The following is a 22,327-nucleotide window of genomic DNA, read 5'->3' as shown; positions in this document are numbered from 1 at the left end:
CGGGGCTTCGGGGTATTTCTGGCACGCAAACCGATGCAAAATGGGAGAAAGAAGAGGAGAAATTGGCAAAACTATCGGCTGCCTTCGGATTCCTTTTATAGAGGCTGAGCCTCGCACGTACGCGGGGCGTACGCCAGTACGCGGGGCGTACTGGTCCGAAAAACGTCACTGCGTTCGTCATCCGAAGCCACTTGCTGCGATGTCGACACTTTCGGAGTACGCGGGGCGTACTCGAGTACGCGGCGCGTACCTCGGATCAGACCGGTGACTCCTTCGGATAATGCTTCCGAATTAAAGATTAAAAATAAATACAAATTATTTAATAATCTTCGGAAATTCATATCTTCTTCATACGAACTCCGTTTTCGACGTTCTTTATATCCACGCGAAGGTGAGACTACGCTCTACAACTTTCGTTTAGACTCCGTCGGCTAATTTTGACTTTATTTTTATTAATTATTTTTAATAGGCCGCGACATAAACTTTCGTTATAAATTCATAACTTCTTCGTTTGACGTCCGTTCTCGCCTAACTTTTTATCGCTTCGTTACCAACAATGAGATCTTCGATTCTCATTTAGATTGCTTCGGCTAAATACCGCTCTAACGTAAATTCACTTTTTACGTTGCATTGCGTCGTGCCGGTTCTGTCGCGAAACTTCGACGGGCCATAACTTCTTCGTTATAACTCGGATTTTGGCGTTCTTTATATGCACGGAAACCTTGTGACATATACTACAACTTGGTTAAGATTAATCCTTCTAGATAATCTTCCATCAAAAAGTCATTTTTGACGCTTATTGTTTCTAAATTGACTAGCCCTGATCTACGGGCGTTACAATACCTCTTCGTAGATATAAGTATCGTTGGAATCGGGTTTATAACGAAGGATTTATGGCCTTTAGAAGATTTTAAGGTTTAAGGCAAAAACGTTTGTACACTGAGCGTACTTGTTCAAAGCTTTGTACGTTGAGCGTTCCTCGGAGTACGTTGGGCGTACGAAGGCAAAGGATCGGGAAGTTGGGAAGAGTACGCTAAGCGTATTAGGAGTACACGAGGCATACTCCAAAATCATGCAAACCCTATTTTAGGGTTGTGTATCCTATTTAACCTCCTTATCTTATAACCTAACCCTAATATATTCAGCCTCCATCCCTCTAAACCCTAGAAATCGACCCTTAGCCTCATTTAAGTGATTCTTGAGCTTGGTTTTTGCTTGTTGGGTGCCTTGAGAAGGAGAAGAAGAAGAGAATCATGTGGAGTTGTGGTTTGAGTTTCTAGATCCAGGGGTATCTTTCCATTTGCAAGCATTTAAAGGTAAAAAGATTTGACCTTGATGATATTTCTGTTTGGATCTATTTCTTGGTGTTCTTTGTCATTGTTAAGTCCTTTGATAAAAAGGTGAGCTTTTAATCTACTCCAGGAGTAATGGAGGTTAGATCTAAGTTCCACCAATATCCTTTGTTCATAAAAATGGAAACTTTATGGAAGATTTGTTCTATGCATGTATTAAGCTCTTATTTAGTCCCTTCGTTAAGTGTTGAGTCCCATTAAGTTGTGTTTGTGGGTAAAGTTGGAAACTTTACTGGTTAAGACCTTGGTTAGGGATCAGATCTAGGTGTTGGACATTTTGACTTAACCCATTACAAGTAAAGTAAAGGTTTTTGGACTCCTGACTAGTACGCTAGGCGTACGAGGAGGTACGCTCAGCGAAATGCAAGGTTGTGCTTCAGGTGGTTATACGTTGCACTTTATGATCGAGTATGTTGGGTCAATATTATGGTTTATACTTTGCTTTTCTAGGAAATTGTATTTTTATGTAATATCTTATGTGTTTACGGTCAAGTTTACGGCCAGGGAGGTGTTTACGGCCGTAAACTTTGTTTACGGCCCATGTCCACTGGCCCATATTCTTGTGTATATATATAGGGGTGAGGGGTGTGAGAAAAAGATTGATGAACCCTAGAGATTGTACGGCCAACAGAGAGAGGAAGAGAGAGCATATTGTGTGAGAGAATCTATTGTAAGGAATTTCATTCATATCATCAATACAATCAAGATTCCTAATATTCTCTTCTCCTTCTCTTTTTATTGTGATCTGGCATCATCCGTTTGATTGGGATTCCGCACCATCAAACGAATCTGATTGATACACAGGCGTATTTGGGGATTTACAATTGGTATCAGAGCCAATTGTATCAGTCAATTTTGTCAGATTTGGGCATTATTTGATCTTATTTTCGAAATATTTTTGCGTTTTTGGATAGATCTCGCAAAAATAAGGAGGGTTTGTTCTTCGTGTTTTTCATAAAAACGTTTTTTTGATCGAGTTTTGGAGCAAAAAAGGGCAAAAAACGGTGTTTTTAGTCGTAACTAGCGAGGGGGTGGCGGCGGCAGCTAGGGTTTCCGAGGAGCTACGGCCGGAGTTTGCGGTCTTCGGTTTGCGGCCAGCGCGCACGTGTACGGCTCAGCAACCTCGCACCTCGGCTTCGCAGCAGCATCCTCGCACGTGAAGACCTCGTCCTCGCCTCGCATCTAAGTATCAGCCTTCGTCCTCGCACATTACAAAAAATTAGAGGCGTAACTGGGGGTGCCATGGTTCGAACCTATGACTCTTGCTTCTTCTTTACCAAAGCGTCTTACCACTTGAACTAACTTTAATCTTGTTTTGTTACTCCGAAATATTAAACTTAAACACTTCCAGTCGCATCCAATTTTCGAAATTTTGTCAAATTCAGCCCAAAATTCAATTTCTTTCATTTTTAAATTCCATTTTCAACAAAAATTTTAATTTTTAATTTTTGAATTTTATTTTTGACTTTTTACTTAAAATTTTGAATTTGACTTTTAAAGTTTGACCTTTGACTTTCTCATTTGACTTTTAAATTTTCAAATTTAGCTTTTCGGTTTGACTTTTCAAGTTTGACTTTTGAGTTTGACTTTTTAAATTTGACTTTTGAGGTTTATAGTCAAAGGGCATTTTTAACTTCTAGTTGTGCTTTTAATAGTTTTTGAAGTTTACGAGGGAATTGAAAACATGAAAGAGAGTCATCAGGAGAAGTTAAGACAAAACTTCAACATATTCGATTATATCCCTGGAGAAACTCTCGAAACTCAGTTGCAACGATTTACCAGACTCTCTACTGAGATGAATATAGTTGGGATCGTCTTGACCAAATCTGAGATAAACAAAAAGCTGTTGAATGCACTTCCGAAATCATGGGATATGGACGTGGCTGACATCAAAAAGACAAAAGATCTCAATCGTCTTAGTCTGGCTGATATAATTGAAGAACTTAACGTTTTGAATTGTCAAAAAATAATGAGTTCTACAAACCTCCCGGTCAATGAAGTTTCATGTTCTCAATCATGTGAAGTTTCGTGTACGCTATCTAGTGAAGATACAATTAAATTTCTTCGGGAACAAATTGATTTGCTGAAAAGGGAAGTCGAGGACCTAAAATACGAAGGATATCAACTTAGGAAACGACAGAAACCCCTGAAGGATGAATTAGAAGCAAAAACCAAAGACTTTAGGAAGCTTCAGGAAGAGTATAGCAACAAGTGTGAAAATTATGATTATATTAAGAGACAACTTGCTGCTGTAACTGAAGAACTTGACGCTTTAAAAATTAAGTGTGGCAAAACAGATGTCAGTTTCAAAAATTATACTGCGTCAAGTTAGACAGTCGAGTCCTTATATGAAACCCAATTAAAATTCAAAGAAAATCAAAACAAGGGTCTAGGGTATGATAGTGTACCTCCTCCTTATAATCATAACTACACATCCATCCCTATAACACAGGATGAAACTGACAGGGAGCCACATCTTCAATATGGCAAATGAGCTAGATTTGTGTCAGGAGGAGTTATTAATATTGAAGATACTAATGTTGTTACTTCTTGTGCAGGCAAAGTAACAGAGGATGAGAACAAGGAGAGTTCTTCTGAACAAACAAACGACCCCTTGAACTCTAAATCTGTTGCTTCTAATCAACATGTCGTTGGTAAATACAGGCCACCATTTCAAGCTAAACAGAGTGCCTATTGCAACTGTGCGTGTGGGAAAAATAAGAGACAAGGCAAGGATACGCCACCAGGGGTAGGAAGAAACAACTTCACAGTGAAGAAAAAGACATGTTTTCACTGTGGAACACCTGGTCACATTGCCCGAAATTGTCCAAATCGCGCATACGTTCCTTACTATGCACAAGGCTGGTAGAACACGCCAAGAGGGAGATACTCCAAAAGAAACCCCTTAAGGTCACGTTCAGACAATGATGACTGGAACGCGCAGAAGGCCAAGAATCAAACCCACAAGGCCAAGAATCAAAATCCCAAGGGCAAGAAGGGAATGTCGGCCAAGAAGTCCAATCCAGGAGATGCTCCCGTGAAGCCAAAATCAAAGTCATCTCAACGGTCGACATCAAGTTTAAAAGCAAGTACCAAGCCACCCAGCAGATCGAAAAAGAAATGGGTTAAACCCAACTACAAATGGGTTCCAAAGGCTCACTCTCCCAAATCAACTAATGACTCTAATATTTCTACATCTTCTGTTTGTGATAAACAGGATATGTCATGGGAGAATGTACCGTGCAAGGATGACAAAGGTCGACCCAATTTCAAAATGGACTGGGTTCCAAAGACCAACTGATCCCGCTCTGTGTCGGAGCAGCTATGGAGGCATATCATCAGACTTCGGTTTGTTGGTAGTAGCTGTTCCAAGCACATGATAGGATGCATCTCTCAACTATACAACACTCAGAATTTTGTTTGAGAGTATGTGTCCTTTGTGGGAAAGGAAGAAAGGAAGAGATCACAAACGAGGTTAGTGCTTAATGACATGAAGAATTTACGGATATGTTCTGAGATTATGCGTGTTGTTCTCAGACCTTCTGATGCAAATTCAATCGGTGACTTATGGTTTGCGTTTTCTTCTCTATACTCCTGATTTTATCTTATTCTGATTCTCTTCAAAGACAAATTTTTGTTTTAGGATAGTTTAAATTTGCGCATTTATTTTCATTTCTCTCCTATGCCCAAATTTAGGGGGAGAAATAAAAAGAAAACAAAAATTAGAAAATTTTCAAAAATCCAAAAACATTAGAAAATCAAAAAATCAAAAAAATATGTTGGTTATGGAATGTGTTTGTAGAAGATGTTTTGGGAAGTGATATTATCAAGTGATAACAGGCAACCTGAGTCTGCGTAACGTACCCAAAGTTGAAGGGTCTATGCTCCGGTTTGATGCGTTGGTAGACACGAAAGATTCTAAATGGACTTGACTAGGCAGAGTTGAACTTGGGAAATTTATAGACTTGACAAATTTTGACCTAGTTAGATCCGTTCAGCCTGACAATACGACGCTCGGATAGGTTGAGCGGGGAGATATATATGGGAATCTACTCGTCACATTAAATGAACCCGTATTTGGAACCGTGGTTTAACTTTTCCTCGATGTGCGGATTCTGTCCTTAATTCCGGTTGGATGGGGTGACTGGTAAATTCCGATAAATTAGGTTTGTAGAATATCATTTTCTTTCTTTCCGTCTGTTAGTCATATGTTGTCTCCTTTGCGTAACTTCCAATCCGACCTGGTACACAACATATGAAACTCTATTTCTTTGCATGTTATATATGTGAAATACCTCTTATCTGTTAGCCATATGTTGTCTCCTTTGCGTGACTTCTAATCCGACCTGGTACACAGCATATGCAACCTTCTACTTCTCAACCTTTCTGAAGTAATAAGTAATAGAATTCTGAATCTATCCTCTCTCTGAATGGTTGTCTGCTCACCCGGTGTAAGGAGTACTCTGGAAGTTCTTGATGGCTGGGGCATATCAGGAAGCGGGAAACACGTTCTAGTACACTTAAAATTGAACACATACAGATTGTCTATAGATCTCGCTGCTCAATTTAGGTGGACAACAATATCCCTGGTCGTTGTCAGCTGAATGGTCCTTAAGATATAGTATCTAGGAACTTAGGATCAGATATAATATCTAAGAACTTAAGTTCACCTGTCTTGTAACAAATAGTATGTCCTAAATTTGTCACAATTTTTCGTGTTTAAGTGGACAACAATACCGGCGATCGACCAGACAAAGACGTGAAGATAGAAGGTACCGACAAGTGGACAAAGGCTGTCTAAAAACTTTGATCCCAAATCACTCTTAAAGTTAGATATCATTTTTATTTTTGTTAAATTTGTCATAGTTTCTTCTAATTTAAATATTAGGGGAGAATTAAAAATTAAAAATAATGAAAATAAAAAAAAATCAAAAAATTCAAAAATCAAAGAAAAATCAAAAAAATAAAAAATCCAAAAATAGTGTTATTTCTGTTTTATTTCTTGTTCAGAAAAAATTAAAAATCCAAAAATAGTTTTATTTCTTGTTCAGAAAAATCAAAAAATCCAAAAATATTTTTGTTTCTGTTTTTAATTTGTGTGCTAAGTTTTCTTTTAGTTTTGTTTTGTCTTGAAAAGTGATTTTAGGTATAGATAAGACTCATGGAGTTTGTGTTGAAGATTTCTGAGCCAAATATTCGTCCGTGAGCATCGAAGAATTCGCATTCGAAGGAGCAAGAAATGAAGATTATTCTTTCGACATTCAATCTTTCAACCCCAGAAGCAAGGTGAAGCTGAAATTGAAGAATATGTGACGGATTGCATTGAAGCCTCCTCAATCAGTTTGCTGCTATCTTAAACCTGCTGAAGTGATCCAGAAGATTTGTTCTCTCTGATGTTCTCTCTGAAGATTCTAAAGCTGAAAGCGCTATCTTTCAAGAATCAGTACATCAAGCCTCCTCACCCAACGTGCGTTCAATGCCAAATTTTGAAGAAATGCCCAACTGCTCAAGATGAAGTCATTCATTGAAGATAAATGTTGAAGCCAAGCTCTCGATGAAGATTAACAAGATAAGTCGGCTACTTGTTAGGGGGAGCTTGTTGAGTCATTTAAGAAAAGAAAAGAAAGCTATAAACCAAGGGGGAGATTGTTGGGTCAATATTATGGTTTATACTTTGTTTTTCTAGGAAATTGTATTTTTATGTAATATCTTATGTGTTTACGGTCAAGTTTACGGCCAAGGAGGTGTTTACAGGCGTAAACCCTGTAAACGGCCCATGTCCACCGACCCATATTCTTGTGTATATATATAGGGGTGAGGGGTGTGAGAAAAAGATTGATGAACCCTAGAGATTATACAACCACGAGAGAAAAAGAGAGAGCATATTGTGTGAGAGAATCTATTGTAAGGAATTTCATTCATATCATCAATACAATTAAGATTCCTAATATTCTTCTTCTCCTTCTCTTCTTATTGTGATTTGGCATCATCCGTTTGATTGGGATTCCGCACCATCAAACGGATCTGATTGATACACAGGCGTATTTGGGGATTTACAGAGTACGCGGGGTGTATATCTTCAGTACGCTGGGCGTACTCCCTAGAATGGTGTTTTGGGCTTTTGAGGTTTGGGCCATTGTTGGGTTTTCATAGTTTGGGTCTTGTTGGGCCATTAGATCCGTTTTGGACTTCTGGTTGGTACCTTTTACGCTCCTTTGGATGTTAGGCTCATAAAGGGGTTTTGGGGGCCCAATTTGGGAAATTGGACCATAATTAGGCCTTGGATGTTTATATAGAAGTTAGTCCTTTTGGATTATTAGTTTGGGCTTGGGCCTTGGACAAAGCATAGGGAAGGGTAAAAAATGTCTTTTACCCTAGATTGGACTCTTAAGGTAAGTCGTGACCCAATTATTAATTTGATGTTGTGGGAAATTGATAGCGTGTGATTGTTAGCGGGTCTGTAGTCAGAGGGTATTCGTGGGTCTCAGCTAATCAAGGTGATTCTTGTCACTATATCCATGGGTCGAAGGCACCAATGCCGGACCATTACGTGTTATGTGGAATGCTAGTTGTCTCTGTGATACTTGCATGGAAGACCATGGGGGAGCCCATGACATTTTAGGTAAAGACCATGGGGGCCCATGGCATTTAGATATCAGACCATGGGGGAGCCCATGACATTTGTAACGACCCAAAAATAAAGGGTGACAGGTTCATACCCGATTATGCACATATTCCCCCATAGTTACATTTCCAACCCCCAACCCAATTCTCTTCAAAACAAGTCCTTAATTTACAATCTAAACCCTCCCTTCTGAAAATCATTACTCAACAAGTCCGAATACTTACCATATGGTCCCTCCATGACCAATTATTTTCAACTTAGGCACATAATTTACCCTTTTTACCCCATCCATCCAAGATCCTTTCAAATTATATCTGATATTTATTCTTTAACCCCGAAACTAACATTTCGATAATTATTATTATTTGATTTTGGACTATAATAATAAAATTACTTCTCGTGGTTCCGGTTTTATCATTAATTATTCAATTTTAAACGGGATGTTACAACATTCCAAGTAAAGACCATGGGGGAGCCCATGACAACTATATGTATGTTGCATGATATTCCATGGTTGTATGTTATGTGGTCTTTTGGGAAACTCACTAAGCTTTGTGCTTATGGTTTTCAATTCATGTTTCAAGTACTCCGGTTTTCAAATCGAAGGGCTCGGGATGATTGCAGAACACACACCACATTTTCCGTATTTTGTGAATTACTCTGATTTGTTGATGTTTTGTTAAAACTTAGTTACCCTGTTTTTATGGGAATATATGTATTAACGATTTATTTATCTAAAAACAAAAATTTTTATGTCATGATTTTGGGGACGTTACATACAAGAACGAAGTTGATATCATAACTTGAGTAGTAAACACAACTGCAATGGTGGCAACCACAAAAATCGGCCAAAAAGTCCATCGAGAATGGAATCGTAAAAGATTCTAGAGGCGAAATCAAGGTGTTTTAAGATACACAGCTTGACCCATGTAAGCTAACAGAAGACATGGAAACACCACAAATGAGAAAATAATATGTATGGATGGAACAGTGAAATGCCCTAAATCGGCAAATGTAACAATTGGTAAAAATAGGTCAAAGTTCGTAGGTCAAACAACCACGAACACTACTGAAAAAGGACCTATTATGTAGTATTCCTTGTTATTGAGTGCAATTGAATTCATTATACTTAAAATTGCATATGGAATACCTTTATTTTTTTCAAAGTTCACAGTCGTTGACAATCGAAAAACAATTCACAAAATAAGTATTTGTTAATGCCCTAAAAATAAAATTTCCGCATTAAGTATACTTTAGAGCTATAGATAAGTAATTTGAATAGATTATGTTCACCCGACTCCATGTATACAAAGAACGTCTAAAACGGAGATCGTATGAGAAAGTTACGCCCCTTTCAAGTTATAAAAACAATATTTATCTGATTTTCCTGAAACAAACTCTGCATTGCTTCGTTTGGAATAGCTACGAACTTTGTAATTTGTTTTTGAGCATGTTTTTGAACTCAGACTATAATCTATTATTTGATTTCATTTTTATGACATTTTTAATCCTGAGCAAAATCAAATTCATAAAATTTGTCGGATCATAACGAATTAATCGCGAAACTTTAAACGACATCTTCCGGAGTTTCGTATATCATGATTGAATTCTATTTGCATTTCTGGAATCATCACGACTTAGACAATCAACAGACACTTTCAGAACAATTTTACAAAGTCGGGATTAATGACATACGAATTGAGGCTTTGAGGGGAGTGAAAAACCCATGCATGACATCATGCATAGTACAAGCAAGTACCATGCACATGTATGTAGCCTAAAAAGGTCTTCCAAAAAGTCAATTGAAGCTTCCAAAAAAGCAACAATGCTCCAAATAGAAGCAAGAGGGTACACACTCTTTCTCTCACTATATATATAACTTCTCATATATATATATATATATATATATATATATATATATATATATATATATATATATATATATATATATATATATATATATATATATCATGATGGAAGAAGCCTCCACCAGAGATTGTTTTTCAATATCAGGAAGACAGTAATAGAGTTCCTCACATTTTCTCATGTGAATCTTTCCATGAACACGTAACACTCGTCATTGTCCATGCTTGCGAAATCAATGTTCACCAACCTCGAATTAATATCGTCGGTGGATCGTATGGGATACTTGGAAAAGATACTTTAGAAGTACACATCCACAACGAGGTAGACAACAATAGTTGAAGAAAGAAAATAGAGGAAGGAATTAGATACAATTGAGTCGAACGAAAAATGATGAATAAAGTATTGTCAATATAGTTTCATTAAAAATCCTAACAAAGAAACACTCAACAATTAGAGTAAATTACACGAATCGTCCCTGGGATAAGTGCCAAATTGCACGTTCAGTCCCTATTTTTAAAAATTAACTCGGACCGTCCCTCAGGCATTTGAATACTACCCGCCCAGTCCCTATTGTCGTTAAACGTTAGATTTCTCCGTTTGGGTGCCCCACGTGCCCTGCACGCAACGGTATTTTTGTTATTTCATGTCTCGTGCCCCTATTAGAGCCGTTGCCCCTCCCCTGCTTTCATTTATCTTTGTCACCCTTCTTCCCCATTACTTCTTCCCCCTTTCGTTCTTCGATTTCCCTTCTCCAACCAACAAAAATGGCAATTAGATGCAATTGTGGAGCTGAAGCCGTGATTCGTACCTCATGGAGCAAGAACAACTTAAGAAAACGTTACTATGCTTGTTCTAACCCGGTTAATTTTGATTTCTTGATAAATCTAACCTAATGTCCTAATTTCTCCTATTTTCTGTAAATTTTAACATTGCTAAATTTTTCTACATGGTATTTTGCAGGCTCGTGGTTGCAAGTTCATTGGTTGGGTGGTGGAGGATCATAAATGTGCTTGTATGAACATAAGGATGAAGCTTGAACAACAAAATCTGAAACTGAAGTTGTATCTAGCTATTAGTTGGTTCCTGTTTGTGTCAATTCTAGTGTACAAAGTATAGGATAAGTTGTTAGACCAAAGTTGGGTGTATCAGTTTAAATGTTAATGAAAATTGGGTGTTTTTTTGGATGTATCAGTTTAAATGTTAATGAAAATTGAGTGATTTTTTAGTAATTGCCAAACATGTATTCAGACCAAAGTTGGATGTATCAGTTTGCATGTATTCAGACTAAAGTTGGTAATTGCCAAACATGTATTCAGACCAAAGTATTCTTACCAAAACAACAATTTATGTCATATCATTAAGTCATCAAACCATTACAAACATGCATCCATACATTAACAACCTAATTAATCATTAAGTCATTCAAACCATTACAAACATTAAGTCATCAAACCATTACAACTATCAAAGTTAAAGAAGTAGCACAACATTAGTTCAAACTGAAATCACAGACCCAAAATACATGAAATAACATTGTTTCAAGCACATCAAAAGCATTAGCATTCAAAAGACAAGAAAGTAATACACAAACACTAAACCATCAGACTTTTCCCCTTGTTCACAGCACCTGAGTTCTGTCCCACACAAGCATTTCGTCCCATATCACTACCACTGGCCTGTGATCCTCCCACTGTCTGCCCCTTGCAGCTCCTTCCATTATGCCCAATATTTCCACACTTTGAACATCTAATTGTTCTGGTCCCGATAGCACTATCATCTTCAGTATCACTATCCTCACTATCAGTTGAATCTCCACTACCCTCACTATCACTAGATCCACCTAGGACTTCACTAAAGGTTTCCATAATAGGGGGTTCCATGTTTGGTTCTCTCACAAATTCAACTTCAATAGGGGATTCCATTCTAGGGGGTGAACTATGTGCAACATCAATATGACTAGGGGATTCCATGTTAGGTTCCATTGTAGGGGTTTGCATTCTTGGTTCTAAAACAGGGGGTTCAACTGTGGTTGTGTCGATCCATTCAAGACACAACCTTCTAGAACAAGAAGAGGGTTCAACAATCTCTTCAATATGAGTTTTGAAGGGTTAGGAGACATAGCATATGTATGCAAGTTGGTACGCCAAAATTCTATATACACATCTATAAGCTTGTGTGAAGCAACGTAGGACCTTAAGTGGTTGACATCTTGATCACTACCCAACACAAACAACCCAAAATCTAAATCCCCTAACGGTTGTTTAAAATGATAATACATAACCTTACCTTCTTCAACACAACCCAACTCTTCCATCATATCATCAATGTCGTGAACAGAGAACAAATCACCGTCGATCAAGTCCACAAAATTTTGTTGTCCCTTGATGTATTTTCTCCCAGGAAATTTGGTAAACTCTACTCCATAGTGCAACCGTATACTAAAAACAGTTGGATTCCCACCTTCACGAGAAAAAAAACAACAATATTTTCAAAATCAGAGACAAAGTGATCAAGAACAGAGCATAAAATAGTTGGCTTTCCTTACCGTAACTTGCTTCCAAATCGATTTCATCCATCTGTGGTCGTATTCGCCACCCACTCATCTTCACTCTTGACGGAAAACTAGGGTTTTTGTGAGACGAGAAAGGTTTTGATCGAGGATTAGGTATGCAACGTTTGGGTGAACTGGATATGGTGCCATACACAGTTGATGATATACACACGACATGAAATGACAAAAAATACCCCTGCGTGCAGAGCACGTGGGGTACCCAAATGGAGAAATCTAACGTTTAACGACAATAGGGATGGGCGGGTAGTATTCAAATGCCTGAGGGACGCTCCGAGTTAATTTTTAAAAATAGAGACCGAACGTGCAATTTGACACTTGTCCCAAGAACGATTCGTGTAATTTACTCCAACAATTACAACAATTACCCGCTCACTACTTAAATGAGCTGGCAAAAAGATAACCGACTTACCCTTTCATTTCTTCGAAAAAGATCAAATAGACCCATTAAAAATAAATTTATTCCCTCCTAAAACAAATAAATAAGTGAAGGGGACTAAATGAACAATTCGAAATACAATAACCGACATGAAACGATGAAATCAAATTCGACAGCGTCTAGCCATCTACCTTTATGATACGACGTTGTTTTGGCAAGCACTAGATAGCGATTGCCGATAGGTAGGCACCTCTCTCGTCTCTTCGCTTTCGAGAGAAATCTCTCGCCATTTTTTCTGCCCGAGTATTGCTTTCATTGCATGCCTACTGAATTTAGGTTTCGTTTTGATTTGATTATCTGAATTGACGAAGGTATGTTGATTTCCATTGTTATTTGGCGTGATTAATGGTTGCCTCTCCTGTTGTTGAAATTGATCGTACTGTTTTTTTTTTTTTTTTTTTTTTTTGTTAAACGCATGTTCTTGAGACGATATGCATATATATCCGCATTTTGTTTTAGTAATTATGAATGTTAATGTTTGAATTAGGGTTTTTTCTGATCAGGCGCTTGCTCTGATAATCCGCTTGCTTTTGTATGAGTTCGCTGTTGTTTAGAAGTTTAATATTTCTTTTACTTTGTAGTGTAGTCTGGGAAGGAGGTTTTGAATATGCAATTGGTTTTTCGTTGATTCTTTTGATTTAAAATCATGACATATTTGGTTTATTGTTTTCCCAATACTAGTTTAGCACTAACTTTCCATAGGAACTGCATATTCTGCATAGAGATTCATCAACTCTGAAATCAAAATCAGGGAATGGATTCTTCAAAATGCCAGATCATGACATATCTGATTTATTATTGACATGTGATGTGTCTAATCTGTAAGATGGCTGTTGTAGCTTGTAGGTTATACCTTTTTTGAAGTGTGAAACTTTTTTGTTTTAGTAACTTTTATGGCCATGGTTGTTTTCTTGATAGATCATGTCAAATGACCTGGATAATGATGGTGAATACATGGGTGATGAACATGAAGCAGAAGATGTAGAAAACAATATTTGTGATGAGTTACATGGTAGAGATACAGATGGTTCAGACTCGGAAATTGATGAACATGATCATATGGTTCGTGTTATGACCTTCAATTGAAACATAAATTTTTTAAAATGTTAATCAAGTGATTAATAATGCAGAATTATAAGTTGGGAGATACATATGCTGCTCAGGTAAGAAAAGGGAAGGACATTCAAGGTATTCCATGGGAGAGGCTCAGTATTACTAGGGAACAGTATAGACAGACTAGGCTAGAACAGTACAAGAATTACGAAAATGTCCCTCTATCTGGACAGAGTTCACAGAAGGTACTAATTAATATTTAATTATTCTTCTATGTACATTCATCATCATACTGAATGTTTGGCGATTTTTTTTTTTTTTTTGTGAAACAGCAATGCAAAGATACAAACAAAGGAGGCTCCTTTTATGAATTTAGATCCAATTCAAGATCCGTGAAGTCAACAATTCTTCATTTTCAGGTATGCTGACAAGTCCATTTTGATCTTGAATTATCTGCCTAACTCCTAAGTATATTATTTTTTGGGTTTAATTAATTACATTATGATATGTTTTTTTTGGGGGGGATTTAGTTGAGGAACCTAGTTTGGGCTACATCAAAGCATGATGTGTACTATATGTCCCATTTCTCTGTCCTTCGTTGGTCTTCCTTAACTTGTAAGAAATCATCAGTCCTTAATTTAGCAGGACACGTGACACCACGTGAGGTGCGTGCTTTTTGTTCCCTTTTAGTTAATTAATTAATTTCTTCTTTTACATTATATTTTATGTTAGGGTAATTAATTAAGTAATTATAATATTACAGAAACACCCTGGAAGTCTTCTGGAGGGATTTACTGAAACTCAAGTTAGTACACTTGCAGTAAAAGATAATTTATTAATTGCTGGTGGATTCCAGGGAGAGCTTATATGCAAGGCAAGTATTATATTATACAATTTTTTTTTATTTTTGTGTAACATTTTGCTCTGTGAAGATATATATATATATATATATATATATATATATATATATATATATATATATATATATATATATATATATATATATATTTTGATTTATGGGTGCAGTATTTGGATCAACCTGGAGTTTGCTACTGTTCGAGGACAAGTTATGATGATAATGCCATCACTAATGCTGTAGACATTTATACCACTCCTAGGTTGGCTTGATATTAATTTTGTTCATTTAACAAATAAAAAAAATAAAAAAAATCATGTGAATTTATCTATCTTTTGATTGTTTTGCAGTGGTGCAGTTCATTTTGCAGCCTCGAATAATGATTGTGGGGTCCGGGATTTTGATATGGAAAAGTTTGAGATGTCTAAGCACTTCCAGTTTCCTTGGCCTGTGAATGTATACACTCTCTTTTCCGCCCTTTGTTTTGTACCTTTTTCTATCTACTACTATTAGGAAAGGAATCGGAATCGTTCATTCCACTGGAATTTGATTCCTTTGGTTTTGTTGGTATAAAAAATTCTTTCTATTCCAAACAATATCATTGACCATAATTATACATTCCATTCCATCTAACCAAATAGTGGATAGAAACTTTTGATTCCAATGTGATAAACTTGAAACTTGATTTATGCATGCAGCATACATCAGTCTCCCCTGATGGCAAGCTTTTTGTAATCGTGGGAGACAATCCTGAAGGAATTTTGTTCGATTCCACCTCCGGAAAGGCAAGTTTTTTACTTTCAACCTATTCTTACATCTTTTTTTTTTCCATTAGAGTAAATTACACTTTGGTCCTTCAAGTATATCTGATTTTTGGAATAGGGACCAAAATTGCAAGAGAAGACTTGTTGGAACCAAAACTTTGAAAAAACCAGCTATACTCGAGGGACCAAAAATGTAAAATTTGACCTTTTTTTTTTTGTTTTTTTTTTTTGCAGAGGGTTGCAGCTTTGAAAGGACACCTGGATTTCTCATTTGCGTCAGCATGGCATCCAGACGGCAACACATTTGCAACAGGCAACCAAGACAAAACATGTCGGGTGTGGGATGTCCGACACCTGTCCGAATCAATAACCATTCTCAAGGCCAACTTGGGGGCAATTCGGTCAATTCGCTACTCATCCGATGGCCAATTCATGGCTATGGCCGAACCGGCTGATTTTGTCCATGTTTTTGATGTCAAAAATGGATACCAAAAACAACAAGAAATCGACTTTTTTGGTGAAATATCGGGCGCGTGTTTTAGTCCCGACACCGAATCGCTTTTTATTGGCGTGTGGGACCGGACTTACGGGAGTCTTCTAGAATACGGAAGAAAGCGTAACTACTCTTATCTTGATTGCTTAATTTGATTTTGAGTGCTGCATGGAAAAATGGTTGGATAACCAAAAACATAGATATATGTGCACAGGGATACTAGGTATGTAGACACATTGGCAATGGCTTATAAATATATACGTCATGGTTTCATTGTTTTTAGTAAATATCAAATAATTATTTACATATTTTATTCCTTAATATTTGATGTTAATATGACTTGTAAATCAAATGTGAGGGTTTTATGTATAGTATCAAACAATAATACTACAATAATTAATAGATGAAGGGAGTTAAGAGGTAGGCAGTCGAAACTGTTTCTGAATATCTAACGATACATATGGTATACAAACTTTGGAAAAAGACTATTTTAAACATTTCAGGAAAAAGCTTTGAAAAGAGCAGTCATCATAAGTCCTGCTCCTGGATCTCAAATTCTCAATTATTTATTTGAAATAGGTCAAACAAAATTGGGTTTAAGTGTTTGGCTTCCTGAGGAATGTTTGTTTTAATCTTGGAAAAAAAAAATCATTTTTTACACATGGAAAATAAAATTCAAAAATAGGCTACTTGAGGCGAACATGGAACATTACAAGAGCGGAGCATCTTGTTAAGTTTAGTGGAGCCATGAACAATATGTTCAAGTCTTTTATGGTTTAGGAGCTGAAATAACATTTACCCAACTTTGTCTTGTTTGGTGTGCTCCTTATCCGGATGCAACACAATGGCTTATTAACAATCCAATTAAGTATTAGTTTTTTAGGCCGTGGAATATGGTGGACAGGCCAAACAACTACACCTCACCACCATCTCATTTTAAACGTGGTCAAAATCCAAACAGCTACACCTCACCATCATCCTCTTCAACACCATTAGTTGGTTGGTGTACTTGCAATGAGAAGAAGAGAAAGGAACCGAGAAGAATGAAGAAGAGAGAGGAGCATAAAAGAAGAGAGTTGAATGATTGTGGTCTTTCGTGGTAAGCACCACATGAGGCCACAATCATGGCTCCAAATCATTATCATAAGATTTTTGGGATGGTGTGTATGGTCGTTGTCTTTTTCTAATTAATCTCCACGAGACCCTTGTGCTATATATATTCTATGGCCTTACAGTTCACCAAACTTGTCTTGTTTTGTGTGTCTCTTATCCGAAGGCAACATAAGTTGACAAGAGTATAAGGGAGCTCCTTTAAATGTGGTCACATGCTCAATACGTCTTAAAAACAAACACGTTCTCATATGGGACAGAGACATTGAAAATAAAATTTCCGAAGAAAAAAAAGATGTTCATGATATTTTTTTCTTTCCCAAAACCAATCATTTTTGTGATCCAGAAGGAAGTATGAAGATCAATGGCGGACACTAGTGGAGCCCGGGGGTCTCGGGCCACTGCTCTGATTCCGACAATTTGTGTAATTTTTTTTCTTAGGTGTAACGTCTTGAAATACCAGTGTCACTACTAATTTAGATTTGTTCGGAAATTTTTTTTGGGTGCCACCACTACTAAAATTTTCTGCGTCCGCCGTTGATGAAGGTATTTACATGTTATGCGGAATTTGTTCTTTAGACATTATAAGCTATCATTTTATGATATATAAGGAGTTTGATTTTTTTCGAAAGGCATGATATCTATCATATATCAGAGTTTTGAGACTTGATACCAAGATAATGGAGTAGCCTAAGTCCATTTATTCATGACATATTAGTTCCATCAGAGAGTACCGTTGTTAAGCAATAGATAACTAAATTCAATAAGAAATCTTTCTTATAACAAATTCTTATATTCTAAAGATATATACAAAATAAAACATGTCTGAGGGGTTTTGTTGTAAGTTGCGAATAGCAGAAATTAGCTTGAATTGGATCAGAAAATGGGAATATTATTTCCGATTGATTTGTTTCCTTAGGCGGTGTGATTGAGGCTCGATTTCAAGTTTATCTGTTAAACCTAATCTTTAAGGAGATATCGAACCAAAATCCTAAAACACTTGGAAAACTTGTGAGAGTTTGATCGAGAATATATCGAGTTTCGGGTACAAATTCGACCTAAATTCTAAAACCTTTCATTGAAATTTGAAAGAATTCAATTGAGGTACTGTATCTAAATAGAGGTCGAGTTGATTTCAACATCAATATACTTCTGACAAAGAAAAATAAGTTAAAAAAATAAGGACCCGATTTAGGATTTGAACCCTACGTGAATCGAACACGCAACCTTCTGATCTGGAGTCAGACGCGCTACCATTGCGCCAAGGATCCTTGGTGATAGTTCCTCCTAATATAATTATATATACAAATACCGTTTGACGAATGTTTCCATATTTTGTCTGTTTTTTGAGCGACATAATTTGAGTTAAAAATTTTGATTTTGCCAAAAAATCCGATATTATTTTCCATGTGCTGCTGATGATGATATACCCACATGTTACATGTGTGGAGCATCTTTTCAATACACGAAGCACTTTTACCAATATTTGAAGGGTCACACTGATCGTGATTGGCTGGAAATTCTGCCATTAGAACTTGATAATCAATAGTCATTGTCTGTTGTAGTCTTCTCCAAGTTTCATTGAAAGACTAGTTTAGATCAGAACACCAATGACAATATTAAGGCAACTGATTATAACAACAACAAAAAAATGATTTGATTTGAACCTATTTACAAGTTGTTTATGTTATATGCCATCCATTCAATTTTCTTTCATGGCGTGTTGATCATATATCATTCATTTACAATGCCTACTATTTTGGGTTTTTTATTTAGACGCCATTTTGAATTTTTTGTTGGTGTTAAAAAAGGTAAAGGGTTGTTTGATTGCAACTACTTGATAGTTGTTGATTGAATTTGATCTAAATGAATCAAACCGGTCAGTCTAGGATCTAGGATTGATAGTTGTTGATTGAATTTGATCTAAATGAATCAAACCGGTCAGTCTAGGATCTAGGATCTGACTGAATAAAAGGCATTTCAGAGAAGCCATGACCGAATCAGAAACTTAATGATATCAAACAGTCTAAATCTAACCGAATCATATCCAACCCGACCGAATAAAAGGCATTTCAGAGAAGTCAAAACCGAAAATCGAGTAAAAGACTTAATGATCAAACAATTTGAATCTTATCGAGTGATATTCAACTCAATAATAAGCATATCAAACAACCCTTAAAATTGATTATTTACTCATATTCAAAAAATTTCATTCACTTTAAAAATGATTTTACAACACTTTATGATAAGTCTGAAACAAAAATTACCAAACAAAACTGAAACATTAATAACAGCTAAAAAAAAGTCATATTACAAACAAAAGATCACCCCCTGATCTATATATATAGTCTATCAATATCTAAACAAAGTGGAAATTTAATTTTAACTAATTATGTAGGTATAACCTTATTTTGGGATGAAAACTGCAAAACAAACACATACACACCAACAAGAAGCAAAAACAACTGAATCATAAAACACAAACCATATCTCCATACCCTATTTTTCAATTTCCATGCTTCTTCAACTTGTACCTTTTCATCTACTTCTAGCTTCTTTTGTTGTACCATAAGATTATTGATTTGATCCATGTGACCCTCCTTCAAGTTTTGGATTGTTTTTAAGATGACTAGATATTCCAGCTCAGCTGCGATTCCTTGCATCAATAGTTCTTCATAATCTTTCTTTATGTCTCCAAGATTCAAGATCGATTCAAGCTCAAAGATCTTTGCGTTCTTGAGCTCGATCATAACCCGAGCCTCCTCAATCTTAATGTTACTGGATTGGAAGGAGTCGTCAGAGGAGAATGTTTCTTCTTTACCAACATCCCTCAATTTCTGGACTTCTGTAAACAATATGATGATGATGAAGATGAAGATGGAGTTTAATTGTGAATGATGATTAGAGGAAAAGTTACATTACCTCTTTCAAGTGCTTCTTGAGCCAAATGGAGTGGAATGATAGAATCTACCAGAGTGTCATGATCACCATTAATTTTTTCTTCCTTGACTTCCCAAGAGTTCTCAGCTGCTAAATCTTCATGTGAAACATCTTCAGAATCAGCTTCGTTTTTGTTGAATGCAGTTTGAGTTTGTGTGTCACCATTTTCAGCATCATCACTGTAATCTTCCTCATAGTTACCCAACTTGACATTCTTTCTACCATTGCTTGTTACAGAGTTAGAACCCTGTGTGAATACAAAGTTTGAGCTTCTGGAATCAGACTCCAAACTGGAAATGGAGTTTTCCTTCTTGAGTTTGAATCCTCTTGGCTTCTTGGTTTGATTTTGATTTTTCTCCGGTTGATCACCAGGTTGTACTGATATACCACCTGAATTCTTCCCATTCGAGCTCTTCATACCTGCTACAGGAAACCTGTGGTTAGGTTTTGGAGCACTAGCGGCTGTGGAAGATCTGCTGTTTTGATCCTCGCTGTTGTCGGAATCTGCCCTAGAAGCAAAATCAGATCCACGTCCTAAATCTCCGTAAAGCAGATTATGATCTAGAGGATTATCGAGAGCATGTGACATAGCGTTTGTTGATGAACTAGATCCTTCACTCCTTTGTTTCATGGCGTTAGATAAACCAATCATACCTCTCTTCCGATTGCTATCTAAACTACTATTCGTTTCCTTGCCAGCTTCTCTAGGAATCCTCCGCCATTTCCGTAATCCTCGCCCTTTCGTGGCCGGCGACGGCGACGATCCTATCGAGCCTCCCGGCAATATCTCTGTTGTGTTCGCTACAGTACCTTCGGCTTTAATGACATCCACGATTTCAGCATCATAATTCCCATTATCTTTCGGTTCGGTATCAATTTCACCGTTTTTTTCCAACCCTTCGGTCTCTATCAATTCATTATCCTCCACTGAACGCTCGCGCCCGAAATCCATAACTAAAATATACTGCTCGTGTATGAATTTCAAACGAAGGTAACAAAAGAGCTGACACCGGACTCCCGAACTCAAATCCAGATCAAATTACGGAAACCAAATCTCGAAAAAGGATCTATATAAATTGAATTCAGGATTTCCAATTGGATATTGACTGGATTCAGTTCAATACTATCTACCTTAGATTGTTACCTCAAAGACGTTCAATTCGTAATTGGTGTGGTGGAAGTGGATCAATCGAAGATAAAGAAAAAAAAACGTATTAACAACGTACCTTAGACGCCATAGATGATAGAAGAGAGCTTCGATTAGAGAAAATATAGTGATGGTTGATCGGATTGAAGAAACAGGAAACCCTAGATTAGAGAAGGATATGAAACTTTATAGCGATGAGACTTATGAAAAAGTAAGTGTTTTGGAGAGGTACAGGTACTACAGTACAGACGAGCCACATGGAGGGCACAGTGACGAAAGAGGGCGATAAAAGATAAAAGTCTTATTCCCTTTAAAACCCGGTTAAAATATGGGTCATGATCGGAACCATTATAAAATATCGAGTAAAATACAGCTTAGGTCCTTGAGGTTTGCATAAAAAATCACTTTTGGTCTTAGTATTGGCATTTTATCATGGTCCTTATTTCACTGTTTGGTATTACCATTGGTTTCTGGGATTGTTACCATATGTTAGGGTCCGTTATTATCAATGTAAAAAGACTAAAATTCCCCAAGCTATATTTGATAACCTTTGCCTCCATTTCTGTTAAATTTAAAATAAACGCCTTAAAAATAAAGTTCGTCGTATTTTGTTGTGCCTCAACAACCGATTGATGGAGGTGGAACCCTCCTAGCATCTCCACCCCCGACCTCGATGGTCGGAAAAGTATTGTCGAAGCTGGATTAGCAATAGGCAGACACATTGGGTGTGGGAGGTGGCTAAAGCGACAAATTGGAATCATCTTAAGAACAAATTGTTCGAGAATGCTCTTGCAAAGTTTGATAAAGATACCCCTTATTGGTGGAAGAGGGTGTCAGAGATGCATCTGGGGTATACAATTATGTGGAAATATATGGAATTGAAAGATGATGTGATCAGTAGTGAAGCAGGGCTATATCCCAAGTGTGGGTATAATAATAACATGTGTGCCTTCACTTTAAAATGGGGGCAATAATCATGGTTTTGATACATCCAGATGTCCACCGTATGGGGCAGTAATCTTGGTTTTGATACATCCTAAATTAACCTTTTCCTCATAAGTATTGTCTCGAGGTTTTCACCCTCGAGGCCATCGATCGACATTTTCAAAACTT

At 36.9% G+C, this 22,327-nt stretch overlaps 2 protein-coding genes and 1 non-coding gene across 4 annotated transcripts; 1 reads left to right on the top strand and 2 right to left on the bottom strand.

The window, feature by feature from the left end:
- Positions 1 to 12,904: 12,904 nt before the first annotated feature.
- On the top strand, positions 12,905 to 16,314 carry LOC111884746 (uncharacterized WD repeat-containing protein C2A9.03). 2 transcript variants are annotated; one of them, XM_023881058.3, is made up of 10 exons: positions 12,905 to 13,033; positions 13,770 to 13,913; positions 13,982 to 14,149; positions 14,237 to 14,323; positions 14,435 to 14,569; positions 14,668 to 14,778; positions 14,931 to 15,022; positions 15,111 to 15,216; positions 15,459 to 15,545; positions 15,759 to 16,314. In XM_023881058.3, exons 2-10 carry the CDS (start codon positions 13,773 to 13,775, stop codon positions 16,170 to 16,172), a joined length of 1,341 nt encoding a protein of 446 aa, XP_023736826.1. In that variant the 5' UTR covers positions 12,905 to 13,033; positions 13,770 to 13,772; the 3' UTR covers positions 16,173 to 16,314. The 2 variants fall into 2 exon arrangements, with proteins under 2 accessions (XP_023736826.1, XP_023736825.1); XM_023881057.3 differs by having other exon boundaries at positions 13,026 to 13,162.
- Positions 16,315 to 18,326: 2,012 nt separating this feature from the next.
- On the bottom strand, positions 18,327 to 18,398 carry TRNAW-CCA (transfer RNA tryptophan (anticodon CCA)). The gene has a single exon. It is a non-coding gene; the product is annotated as a tRNA-Trp (tRNA).
- Positions 18,399 to 19,390: 992 nt separating this feature from the next.
- LOC111884724 (WPP domain-interacting protein 2) lies at positions 19,391 to 21,502 on the bottom strand. The gene is made up of 3 exons (XM_023881032.3): positions 21,294 to 21,502; positions 20,050 to 21,021; positions 19,391 to 19,972 (listed from the first exon to the last, which is right to left on the bottom strand). Exons 2-3 carry the CDS (start codon positions 21,017 to 21,019, stop codon positions 19,518 to 19,520), a joined length of 1,425 nt encoding a protein of 474 aa, XP_023736800.1. The 5' UTR covers positions 21,020 to 21,021; positions 21,294 to 21,502; the 3' UTR covers positions 19,391 to 19,517.
- Positions 21,503 to 22,327: the final 825 nt, after the last annotated feature.

Source organism: Lactuca sativa, chromosome 7 (assembly GCF_002870075.4).
Source record: "Lactuca sativa cultivar Salinas chromosome 7, Lsat_Salinas_v11, whole genome shotgun sequence".
NCBI classification, from domain to species: domain Eukaryota; kingdom Viridiplantae; phylum Streptophyta; class Magnoliopsida; order Asterales; family Asteraceae; genus Lactuca; species Lactuca sativa.
Note: the sequence above shows the minus strand (reverse complement) of the source record. Positions and strands in the feature narration are given on the sequence as shown.

Coding starts and splice junctions, on each gene's coding strand:
- LOC111884746 (XM_023881058.3), top strand. CDS start 13,773: ATGTCAAATGACCTGGATAATGATGGTGAATACATGGGTGATGAACAT. Junction 13,914..13,981: donor TTGATGAACATGATCATATG/GTTCGTGTTATG, acceptor TTAATAATGCAG/AATTATAAGTTGGGAGATAC. Junction 15,217..15,458: donor AGTTTCCTTGGCCTGTGAAT/GTATACACTCTC, acceptor TTATGCATGCAG/CATACATCAGTCTCCCCTGA.
- LOC111884724 (XM_023881032.3), bottom strand. CDS start 21,019: ATGGATTTCGGGCGCGAGCGTTCAGTGGAGGATAATGAATTGATAGAG. Junction 19,973..20,049: donor TCAAGAAGCACTTGAAAGAG/GTAATGTAACTT, acceptor TATTGTTTACAG/AAGTCCAGAAATTGAGGGAT.